The sequence below is a fragment of the Canis lupus genome, chromosome 12 (genome assembly GCF_048164855.1).
Source record: "Canis lupus baileyi chromosome 12, mCanLup2.hap1, whole genome shotgun sequence".
Taxonomy (NCBI): domain Eukaryota; kingdom Metazoa; phylum Chordata; class Mammalia; order Carnivora; family Canidae; genus Canis; species Canis lupus.
In genome coordinates, this window is record NC_132849.1 from 982,213 (window position 1) to 994,495 (window position 12,283).

The 12,283-nt window shown below is 45.9% G+C and overlaps 1 protein-coding gene across 4 annotated transcripts in view; it reads right to left on the reverse strand.

Moving 5' to 3' along the window:
* Positions 1-876: 876 nt before the first annotated feature.
* OVGP1 (oviductal glycoprotein 1) overlaps positions 877-12,283 on the reverse strand; it is a 28,883-nt gene continuing 17,476 nt past the window's right edge. The window contains exons 8-17 of one of the 4 annotated variants that reach the window (XR_012003974.1): positions 11,879-12,083; positions 10,828-10,884; positions 10,429-10,594; positions 9,848-9,972; positions 8,080-8,188; positions 7,804-7,989; positions 6,148-6,264; positions 4,255-4,271; positions 2,715-2,850; positions 877-1,617 (exon numbers count right to left, since the gene is read on the reverse strand). Coding sequence is in view for 1 of the 4 variants with exons in the window: in XM_072768977.1 (XP_072625078.1) it covers positions 1,232-1,617; positions 2,715-2,850; positions 6,148-6,264; positions 7,804-7,989; positions 8,080-8,188; positions 9,848-9,972; positions 10,429-10,594; positions 10,828-10,884; positions 11,879-12,083 (1,487 nt within the window). In the remaining 3 variants the exon portion in view is untranslated. Of the gene's footprint in view, positions 1,618-2,714; positions 2,851-4,254; positions 4,272-4,658; positions 4,941-6,147; positions 6,265-7,803; positions 7,990-8,079; positions 8,189-9,847; positions 9,973-10,428; positions 10,595-10,827; positions 10,885-11,878; positions 12,084-12,283 lie in introns of those variants that run through there. The other 3 variants (XM_072768977.1, XR_012003975.1, XR_012003976.1) reach the window with 3 other exon arrangements.

Consider the following 12,283-nt stretch of genomic DNA (forward strand, 5'->3'; position numbering starts at 1 on the left):
GCATTTTCATGGTTCTAAAAGTCAGAATTACACAAATATGAGTACTCAGGTAAGTGTCAACCCCCTCCTTCCCTTGTACCTTCTCCTCAGTCTCCCATTCCTTCAATCCCATCTCCACTCAACTCCTACAGGTACCAATCTCATTACTTCCATGTTTATCCTTTCTGTATTACTCTGTGCATGAATTAGCAGACATGTACTTTCTTATAACCTCTTCCTTCTTACATGAAAGATAGCATGCTATAGATGTTCTTTTGTGCTTTTGTTCTCTTGACAATATTATAGCTGCTGTCTAAGTGATGTGCTTAGATGACAACACCAAGAGTACGAATGTAAATGTAGAAGAAAAGAGACCCCGAGAAGAGACTTAGAGCTCCCCTACCCTAAGTGATCAGAAATAAGAGACGTCAGTATAGAACACTATGAAAGAATGACCATTCAGGTAAAAACAAAACCAAGAAGCACAGTGAAGAAAGTGTGTCAAGGAGGACAGCGTGACCAAGTGTGTCAATATTGCTGCTGCCTCAAGGAAGGTTGGAACTGAGACTTGGCCACTGCAAATAACAGCATGGGCACTACCAGTTACCTTGGCAAGAGTAGTTCTGACATATTCATGGGAGCAGATGTTACACAGGAGTGAAATAAGAGGATTGTGGGAACTGCCCTGGAAGAGATTCTGGCTCTGACCACCACTGAGGGGAGTAGTTATTCAAGGCAGAGAGGGAAGCACATAATCCACACTGGAAACATCAGCATGGGCTAGACACAAACTTCCTCCTTCCAAAAAAGCAGTAGGGGAAAATGAACTTGAAAGCAGATGCTGACAATTGCATTGCACAGGTCATTTCAAGAAAAGAACTCCAGAGAACTCAGACAGATTTTTGTGTTTCCAGTTTATTCAACAGAAAAGAGATGAACTCACTAGCTTTGGGGCCTGCTCGTACTCATGAATGGTTTATGCATGTCTGAGTAAAAGCAGCTCCTGTTGGGGGACCTACAAGAAAAGACAAGGGTTTTCCCCAGCTTCTGCCTTTAACAAGGTTAAGGCTCCTTGACCCACAGCAGAGTTTCCTGGGTTTTTCTTTCTCTAGAGAGCACTTGTTGGAAGGGTCATTGAGTTGACAGAGGAATCATTTCCTTTAATGGGAACACAGGGTTGTCAAAACAGGAGGAATGTGTCCTGGGGCTAGATGACAGGGCCGGAGGATGGCCTCTTGCTTTTGGCTTCCATCTAAAGATCAACATAACCCAACAGGGGGTCAGTGTTCACCTCAGAAGTCAAATTCTCTCCTCTAAGAATCTTGGTCTGCCCATCAGGAGTGACTTTCATCTTTCCAGAGGGGATAGTCATCATTTCTGGGGCTACTGCCCTCTTTACAAAGGGCTTATCCTTCTTTACAGAGGTCAATAATTGCATGGAAATCATAGTCATTTCTCCAAGGGTCACAGTCTCCCTTCCAGTCATTTCTCCAACAGTCTCAGTCTTCCCTTCCAGAGCCACAGTGTGCCTTACAAAGGATGCAGTTTTGCTCGTAGGGCTCACAGTTCCACCTCTGTGGCTTGTAGTAGTAGTATTTTGAGACTTTCCATGCATATTAGTAGCTGTAGACTTTCCTCCTAGGAATGAAAACCTCGTATCAGTGATCAATACTTTGGTTATGGTTGGCCTTTCAGGGCCAGTTTTTGGAGAATCCATAGCAGTTGAGAGACAAAATTTTGGAGAAAAGAGTTGAACTCTAGAGAAAATAATCAGAACAGGATGAGACTCCTACTGCTTCCTTCCCATCCTATGAATTACTGGCAGGACTACAACCACTCCAGGGCTGAAGTACCTGCTCCCAAAATCCAGAATTGAAGGATTTCATAATACACCCACTTGTGGGCATAGATAAAATCCTACCACATAGAAGCCCTGCCCCCTCACCTCATTGTGTTAACGTGAACCCAGGTACCCATAAGCACTCAGCAGATTTCCTACATTGCTGGTGAATGGCCCCAGGGAGCCTGCCAGTTTGCAATGCTTAAAGCCTCACTTAGACCTTACTGATTATACCTTCAGCAAGACCTTGCTGCCCCCACGGCCTAATAACAGAAACCCCCATTGTCCCCTATCATAGAAGGCACCAGCAACAATGCTGAGGGCAAGGAGGCCAACCTCAACAGCATTTTGTAAAGAACTGGGTTGGAGTCCCCTCTCCCCTCCTGACTAGCAGTGTTAGCTTTTAGAGTCCCAGTTTCTTTTTCCATAAAATGATGGTTATAAATATCTCAAAGGATGTTTCAGCTCTAGCATGCCAGTTTCCATCTCCTAAGTACCAGGGCAGTGTCTACTATCAAAGAGATGTCAAAAGAAATCTGACTTCTTCTTCTGGCCCTTGTCCCATGAAAGCAGGAGGAAGCAACAGAGAAATAAACTGACCTATATCAAACACTAACTCTGAGCCAGTAGTTTTCATTCCTTATCTCATTTAGTTCTTGTAATAATGTCATGAGTATAAGGATCATTCCCATTTTACAGATAGGGAAACCAAACCTCAGAGGGGTCAAATGGAGCATGCCTCTAAACCAAGAAAATGGACTGGCCTGACATCAAAGCTTATTCTCTTACCTTGATGTCATGCTGCTTCACTAAAGCTTGTGGATTGAACAGAAGGTACCCAGCCAGACCCTAGTTATACAACTTCCAACCCCAGTTCCAGGCCATAGCTACTCACCAGCCTGCACCAGGAGACTATGCAGCTTGTGGACCAGGGGGAAAGGCCCAGTGCGACAGAAAGTGCCCTTGGCATCATCCAGGTCCAATGTCCATACCATGGCTCCCCCAAAATGCTCTTCCTTTATGAACATTGCCTGAAAAAGCAGTAGTCAGTCAACCTGCTATGCTGGGCATCCCCAGATTGGGGACAATGTCAAAACACCAAAGATGGACCCTCAGGAAACACTACAGGAGCAGGACAGCCTGTATTGGAATCTAGCCTTACAACTTACTAGCTGAGTGATCTTGAAACCTTATGTGTCTAGTTGCCTCATATGTAAAAAGGAGATAATAACATTTCCGAAATTTTTAGGGTCCAGAGAATTCCTACATGCGACATGCTACAGAATGGATGGATCTCAAAGACATTACTCTGAGTGAAAGAAGCCAGTCACAAAAGGACAAATACTGTATGCTTTCACTCATAGGAGGTACTTGGAGTAGTCACATTCCTATCAATGGAAAGCAGAGCAGTAATTACCAGGGGCTGGAGGAGAGGGGGATGGGGTTTCAGTTTGGGAAGATAAGACAGTTCTAGAGATGGAAGGTGGTGATAGTTATACAACAATATGAACACGCTTAGTGCTACTGACCTGGATGTCTAAAAATGGGTTAAACAGCAAATTCTGTTATGCATATTTTGCCACAACTTTAAAAATGGTTTTTTTTTAAGAATCCCTACATATAAAACATTTGGAGAAATACCTTGCATGTAGTAAATGTTCATAAATATTAAAAACTATCTCACCAAGATCTCAATGATAATCACCCCAATAAGCATTCTAAATCATAGATATTGCTATGTTACTTTAAAATCACTTCCACATAAACCACATCTTCTTTTGAAAGAAGATGTGGTTTATGTATACAATGGAATATTACTCAGCCATTAGAAATGACAAATACCCACCATTTGCTTCGACGTGGATGGAACTGGAGGGTATTATGCTGAGTGAAATAAGTCAATCGGAGAAGGACAAACATTATATAGTCTCATTCATTTGGGGAATATAAAAAATAGTGAAAGGGAATAAAGGGGAAAGGAGAAAAAAATGAGTGGGAAATATCAGAAAGGGAGACAGAACATGAAAGACTCCTAACTCTGGGAAACGAACTAGGGGTGGTGGAAGGGGAGGTGGGTGGGGGGTGGGGGTGACTGGGTGACGGGCACTGAGGGGGGCACTTGATGGGATGAGTACTGGGTGTTATTCTATATGTTGGCAAATTGAACACCAATAAAAAATAAATTTATAAAAAAATAAAAAATAAAAAATAAAATAAAATCACTTCCACAGGGGCATCTGGGTGGCTCAGTGGTTGAGCATCTGCCTTTGGCTCAGGGCATGATCCTAGGGTCCTGGAATCCAGTCCCGCATCAGGGTCATGCAGGGAGCCTGTTTCTCCCTCTGCCTGTGTCTCTGCCTCTCTCCATGTGTCTTTCATGAATAAATAAGTAAATAAAATCTTTAAAAAAATAAAATAAAATCACTTCCACATACCTTATCTCACAGTGACACTACAAAGAAGAGAGAAATCATTTTCACAGATAAGAAAACAAAGGCTTTGGTCCATGATTTTTAAAACCTCAGATATAACTAAATGGCAGGGTTTAGACTCAAGTCCTGGTCCTATTACTACTATGCTCATATTCTCTGTCACGATTGATGCACCCAAATAGCTGCAAGACTTAGCCAAATCAGTTGGCTACTTTCTGGGATTTATTTTCCCCAAATGTGATATAAAAGGAAGGAGGGACCCAATTAGATCAGCTGAAACTGTGAAGATCCTGTTTTTATCCTGCATATACTAACAGGTTAGCCTTCCGGTTTTATGTGTACATATGCACACACACATGCACACATGTGCACACGGTCTCTGGGTCAGAGAATAGACCATTACTCACAGCAACAGAACAGTCAAAATGGCACCTTGACTTCAGTCCCCATGTTCCAGTTGCCCAGTTGCCCATGTCATCCAACATGGCGAAAGCCAGACAGTCACTCACACGTGCATCAAGGTCTGCAGTACAGGAGAAGGATCCTAAAATCATGAGACTTGAGCTTATCTAGAACAGCTGGCAAATCAGACCCTTATCCTCTCCGGAGACATTAGGAGCTTCACTGGAATGTAGACAAATCCTCCCCAGGAAGGGGACCTGTTCAATCTCTGAAAGTCAGCAAAGGCTCTGGAGGAGGAGGAAAGGCTGCTTACTATTTTTATTGGAGCTGGTCTGCTTCCTTTGCTCAGAATGCCCAGACAGTGCAGGAACACTGAGAAATCCAGGGAAAATTATCTGTATCACCTACAGTAGGGGAGACTATGATATCTATCTAATAAGCCCGATACTCTTGCAGTTTCCAAGTCCTGAAAATTTCTCATTCAAAAACTACCTCCTCTTCCAATCACCTAGTCCAGACTCTCATTATCTTACCTGCACACCTTGTGCTCCTCAGAGCTTCTAAAATGCCAAAGTGATTACAGCAGGACCATATGGGGACACACTAAAAACAATTTCCAGATTCTTTCTGAGACCTGCTGAATAGTCAGGGGCAGATCCCAGACCTACATTTATCAAGTCTCAGGTGATTCCAGAGCAGAGGAAGTTTCAGAAATCACGAAAGTATGTCATTTCTGGTTTAATTCATTATAGAGCTCTGCCCCACTCAACTTCATTCGACATTGCTTGCACCAGAGGACGTGGTGGTCACACTTAGGTTCTAAAGTTTTCAAACTTGCAGATCATATGCTTGCTCAGAAACCTGATTTTGCCTTAAAATGCCTGCACGAAGAGGACCAAACACCTTCACCAGTATTCAAGTCCCTCCACAAACCAGTGTGCATTTGACTGCCTTCTCTTATACTTGACAGAAATTCTCTACCTCATCCAAATTCTTCTTTGAACCTACTTTGAATGGGCTTTCAGTACCCACACTGAGCCTGTCCACATGTCATTACCTCCTCCTGCTGCTCACCTGCCTCAGGAAGCCCTCCCTGACTTTCTACCCCAAAACATATCAGTGATATTCATGGAACACTTAGCAGGATCTACCTCATATTGATATTTATCTGTTACAAAGTTATCTGGTCCAAACAGAAAGGAAGAAACTGTTGCCAAAAATTTGTGTAAACTGAGAGAAATAATTTCTACCCTCAACACTGAGATTTCTTCTCTTCAAAAGGAGAGGGTTAGTTGGATTGATGGAATTAGGAGACCCCAGGTAGGTCAGGTATGCCTGAGATTCACCTGATTTAGTCAACCTCACCTTTTTATCCTCCACATGCACACACACACATGCACACACACACATGCACACACACAGACTGTACAGGTAAAAGCTTCATGAAGCCAGAAGGAAATTATATGCTATAGCAAGAAAGAACCAAGGTCTTACCTTGGAACTGAAGCTGTTGGCATCATCATAGCCAACCCATACCTTCCCCTTGTAGGCGTATGGGACCTGCTGAAAATCAATCCAGCGCTTTGTCGCTCTCTGGAGAAAGGAGCAAATCTGCCAGGAGGATCACCAGGTTAGTTCTGAGAAGTGCCACAGAGTGAAACACCAGCAGGCACATGGCTCTTTTCCAGGTGGTAAAGAATCCAAGGATCCCTCACCAGGGAGTGAGAAGAGGCAGACCAAAAAGGGAGAGGAAAGTTACTCACAAAGGACCTTCTCTTTTTCCTGAACAAATTTCTACTAGAACAGTTCCTTTCTCTAATGTCCATAATACAAAGAGAGAACCAAGGAGTGGCTGACATCCTTAGAAACCAAACCAGGCTTTGCTAAATAATGCCGATACCACACTACTAACAGTAACCTATCTGACCTCAACCAAACCTGTATCTTATCCAAAGAATTACCATAAGCAAACCTTTCCTTTCTTCATTAGAAATCAGCATGAAGGTCCCAGTCTTGGTAATTATCCAATTAGCATGCAAACCTCTAATAAACTTAAAGTTCTCAAAGGTATGGAGAACTGGATTGTTACAATCACTTGAGCATCTGAGTGTCTACTGGGTGCCTGGCCTTGTGCTGGAAACTGTACACCATAAAGAAGTAGAAGCATTCAAGCCAGTAGCAGAATCTGTCTGAGGCCTTTTCTTTTCTCTTCTTTTCATTTTCCTTTTTTTTTCTTTGTTCCTTAAAGGTTCTATCAGTATCTCTCTGGCCTGTAATGTCCTTCAAGAATATTATCTCAACTACACCATCACTCCTAACCATGCCTCACAGGATTAGCAGGAAAACATCTCCAGCCAGCCAGCACAGAGCAGAGACTAGGGAGACACTGTACCTCTACTCCTACCTACAGCACCCACATACACTGTGTGCCTCAGGACCTGTTGTCCTCTGCCTGCAAGGCCCTTCCCTTCCCTTGCTCCTGCACATCAGGATTATTCTTGTGTTCCGGAGCTCTACTCTAAAGCTACCTGCTCCATGAAACCTTCCCACACCCCCTACACTTCTTATATCCCCTTGGATCCATGTCTCTTTCCTCCACTCAGTAGCAAGCTTCATTGAGATGGAGAATAAGAGAATGGAATTAGGGTAAGAAAAAAGAATCTGTAGTAGGGAATGTCTTGGAATTGCTTCAAAATAACCTAGTAGTGGGAAGGAGGGAGGGGAGTCAGGGGGTGAAGATGAAACAAGATTGTCTAGGAGTGGCTAGTGACTGAAGCTGGTGAGGGATGGGTGGTAGTGGGGGAAAGGAAGAAGAGCTTATACTATTCTTATACTTTTGCAAATGTTTGAAATTATATATATTTCAACTATTAGTTATTTTTATTTAGGCCAGAGAGTAGTAAATCAGGACTGACTTGTATAACAGTTAAGATTCTTTTGAGGAGTCCCCTTCCACTTAGACTCTACCCAGCCCATCATCCCTTACAAAAGACTCAAATAATTTCCCCTGAAGAAAAAGCAAACATCTCAGATAGTGAATTTCTCTTGCTCTAGTAAACTTCTTCTTTGTCCTGTCTCCAGAGCCCTCATCCTTGCCTCTGCCCAGTTGTCCTTGCTCTTCTAATAGACAGAGGTCCCTATTTCTGTCACCTCATAATAAGCCAAGAAACCAGGGTGCTTGGTGTACATTCCTGGAGATGCGGGTCCCACAGCTTTGGCCTGCAGCCCATTCTTAGAGGCTTTAAGGAGGTGATAGGTACGTCCATAGGTGGGGAATCCCATGAGGAGCTTCTCTGGGGGTGCCCCCAGCTTTCGCCAGTAATTCATGGCATATGCCTGCAGGAAGAGCACAAACCCCGCCGTGTTGCTGAGGGCCACTGGCCTGGGCTCAGGGTAGTGTCTGGGCCCCTTGAGATCTTTCCTTACCGAAGAGCTGGGGTCTCCAGGCAGAGAGAACAGGGGGCTGTTGTGTCCTGTGAACTTTTCCCAGCTTCCATGAAAGTCATAAGACAAGACATTGATAAAATCCAGGAGTCTGCAAGGGCAGGAGGAGGAGATACACAGATTAGGCTAACTAGATTTTCAAGTCAGGTCACCAGAGGACTAACTGGCTAACTAGTGGTGCACTACCCACCCAAATTTCCCTCCCATTTCAGCCCAGCCTGCCTGCCCCTCTGTGCCATCTACTTTGCTGCCACCACAGCAAACTCTTAGTTAGGGATCACCGTGCATTAGGACCCATGCCATCTTGAGAGCTTCCATGGAAGGAGGCAAGAGCCAGACAAGAAAATACATTCATGGGGTACATGGGTGGCTCAATTGTTTGAGCGTCTGCCTTCAGCTCAGGTCATGATCTCAGGGTCCTAAGATCAAGCCCTGTAATGGGCTTTGCCCTCAGTGGGGAGTCTGCTTCTCCTTCCTCCCTCTGCCCCATCCCAACTTGTGCTTTCTCTTTCTCAAATAAAAATCTTTAAAAAAAATTTTTTTTTAAAGAAACAATTTATTCATGGGATTCATGGTATCCCTGGGTGACTGAGCAGTTTACCACCTGGCTTTGGCCGAGGGCACGATCCTGGGGTCCCAGGATCGAGACGCATGTCAGGCTCCCCGCATGGAGCCTGCTTCTCCCTCTGCCTGTGTCTCTGCCTCTCTTTCTCTCTGTGTCTCTCATGAATAAATAAACAAAAATCTTAAAAAAAAAAAACCAAGAAACACATTTATGCCTGACATAAGTGCTAACAGAGGTTGCATAAATTGTCGTGAAGAAGGCAGTGCTGCCCCACAGCAGCCAAAGAGCTTCTGTCCTTCCACCATTCAAGGCACCAATGAAACCATGTCTTCCAGAACACTTTCAGAATGAAAAAGTGTAAGTAAGCACTTCCCGGGTCACAGGCGTAAAGGTGTACAAGGATTCCACCATTTAATTTTAATCTGGTACCATTTTAGAGCTGAAGACATTGGGCCTCTGACAGGCTCACTAACTTGCCTAAGGTCACCCAGCTGGCTGACGGCCAGACTCCCTCAATCTTGCCTGGCTATCAAGACCAGTGCTGTCAAACTCTAGGCCCCATGGGGTATCTCCCCTGTGTCCCTGCGCACTGAAACCGGGCTCCCTGGTGTAATCACACAGAAACACCCCATCTTCTCTTTTGTTCTGCATGGAGCCTCGGCTCCTCATTTGTAAATACTCAATTTCTGAGGTTTGAGGGAATTAGCCCAGACCTGGTATGTCCAGAAAGAGTGAGTTAGGAGCTATTCTTTGTAACTTTTGCACAGAGACCCATGCTTGGATAGCTGGGCCGGCCTGGGCATTCCTATTTTTGTTTTTGTGGCAGTGGCTGATTACTCATCTGCTTCTCTGATGCCAGCCACATGCTGCACAATGTTTGTCTACAGCTATCCCCTGGGGCAGCAGAGGCCAGGCCTGTGGTGCACTTTCCCGTGAGACCCAGCAAAGGGCTTTGCGGAACACCCTACCCGAGATGATGGGGCTGTGAGGACTGGTTCTACACCTCCCTCTGATCTCCTAGAGAAAGCCTAGGCTATGTGGAACTAACCCTTGTCCCCACCCACACTCCTCACCTGGCACCCTTACAAGGAGAGCTCACAGGCAATGCTTAGGCAGTGCTGTGGTCCTGAGCGTGATCTGCTCCCTCCCCTCCAACATCCTGTCCCATCAGGCAGACCCACTCACTTTCCTAGAAGGTGAACATCATAAGCTATTTGTATGATGTATGGGTCCCCAGAGACAGCAGCAGAGAGCAGCAGCCTTGGGCGCGTGTCAAGCTTCACCTCATTCTGGAAGGCAAAGAGGAGCTCCTGCCAAGAAAGAGGTAGATGCTGAGACACAGACCAAACAGTCAGGGAACGAAAGGATCATCCAGGAAAGCTTTATTTACGGAGCTCTGAGGACACAGAGGTGAGTCAGACAGGGGCCCTGCCCCAGGCTCCTGAAGAGATGGTCTTGAGCCAATGTGGTAAGTGACTGAATGGAGGGGTAGAGGGGTGGCAGGCAAGGTCAGGAGCACACGTTGCAGACTGCCTGCCTGGGGGAGGCCAGGACCTTGTGCAGAGGAGGTGTCACTTGGGCCACAGGGCTGGAGCAGGACCTGGATGTGACAGAAAGAGATACCACAAGACTCCTGCTCTTTTGCCTGACACTTCTAGTTTGATGGCAGTAAAAGAACATTCTGCTTTTCTTATGCCATGAGCCCAGATATGATTTTAAAAAACAGAATCACTGCAGGGTCCTGGTACTGTGAAACTTGGCCTTACTTTGATTAAGAGGAGAAAAGTCCGCCGATCACTCATGGGGCTGCCTCTTAGTCCAGGGTACAAGAAGAAGAGGTCCAGACCATCAAAATTATATGTCCTCAGTAACAATATAACTGAATTGATAAACTTTTTCCGGTTGGATAATGTGGACAGCATAGTGGTGAACCTGCAGGAGACCCCGGGTGAGGCAAGGAAGGAAGTGAGGCAAGGTCTGCGGTTCCTGCAGAACCACAACCTCCACACAACCCCTGGGTTTGTGCCCTGTGGAGGGCACACAGGTATGGCCGGAGGAAAGGAGGGCAGGCCTTGGAATCCCTCAACCCTTCTTAGAAGCCCCTCCCAGCAATGGGGACCGGGATTGGGGAATTCAAGCAGCAGGGAGGGGCTGCAGAGTCTCACTTGGATGTGCCAAAGTCCCAGCCACCGATGGACAGCAGTGTTCTCAGCTCCCTATTCCTATGATGTGAGATAGAGGGAGATGAGCTGGTCCCCATTCCAGTGGGTCCCTGGGGAACAGCGGAAAGTGTGGGGGAGGAGAGAAGTGAAAGGGGAAGGCAGGTGGAGGGAGGAAGAGAGAAGAGCAGAGCAAAATACCTGGAATAAAAGAAAGGAAAAGAGGGTCTAGTAATCAAGCCATGGATCATCACAACCTGGGACCCACTCCCCCCACCAGCTGTCCAGAGTCCACAAAACTCCCCTACATCCCTGTGATGCTCCCATGTAGAGGAAAAGAGAGAAGTAATCTAAAATATTTCTCTTCACTGTTTTCTTAGTTGACAAATATTTATTGAGCAATTACTACATGCCATTGACTGCTTTAGGTGCTTGATTGAGATAGAACAGAGAGCGAGACAGACAAGCTCCTTGCTCTCAGGGAGCTTGTGTTCTAATGACAAGGATTTTTACCTTGACCGTCTATAACCACTAACGTAATGGCAGACCTCCCCTCGGACAGGGAGAGAACCCAGGAGTTCTGGTGTCAGGAATATCTAAGCAAGCACTTACTGAGCACCAATTGTGTGCAAAGCATTCACCTAGCCACTGGTGTACAAACATATTGGAGACCCTGCTCCTTCCCTTGCGGGGCTCATTGCCTGGGGGATGCAGGTGACAAATGGTGATAAAGACACTAGCAGTTGTGATATGCAGGCTCTCCTTGAAGCATTCTAACAGCATTAGTACATGAACTCCACCCCCCACTGGCTTGAAGGGTAAGTTGAGGGTTGCCAGGCAGAGGCAACAAAGACCTCACAAGGGCAAGGAGGCAAGAATGAGCTCAGAGTGTTATTCAATGGGGAGTTCTCAGGCAGGGATGCTCCCGAGGGACCTTGAGAGGAGGTTAGGGCCAGAAGAATCAGAAGAAAGTTGATGAGTAACAAGAGAAATAGGATTAATTTTCTTCTGTCTGTAAAATCTGAAAATACGATCCCCACATGCAGTATGAACACACCTCTCCTTGAGCTTGTTGAACTCTGGGTAGACAATTTTCCCTTTCTGGGAAGTCATAGCAACAATCTGATTGTTTTCCATGGTGGCAAAGGCAAAGATCAGGTGGGTGCAGAGAAAGGGGTCCAGGTCATGGGGCAAGACGGAGGCAGGCCCAGGGCGACTCTGTGCCCAGCTGGCAAAATAACACACCAGTTTGTGGGCTGCGCCTGGCAAGGGAGAACACAGGTCAGCTAGCACAAACCAAGGGAGGAGTTGGAGCTTGGCTTCCACAGACAGCTGTGAACACAGCCCAGGTGGCCAGGCCACCATAACATCCCCCTTACAAACACAGCCCAAAGCTACACTGAGGTCGGGTCCCCCCTCTGCCCCTACTGCCAACACCCCAGAGGGAAAAGAATGCCTTCTG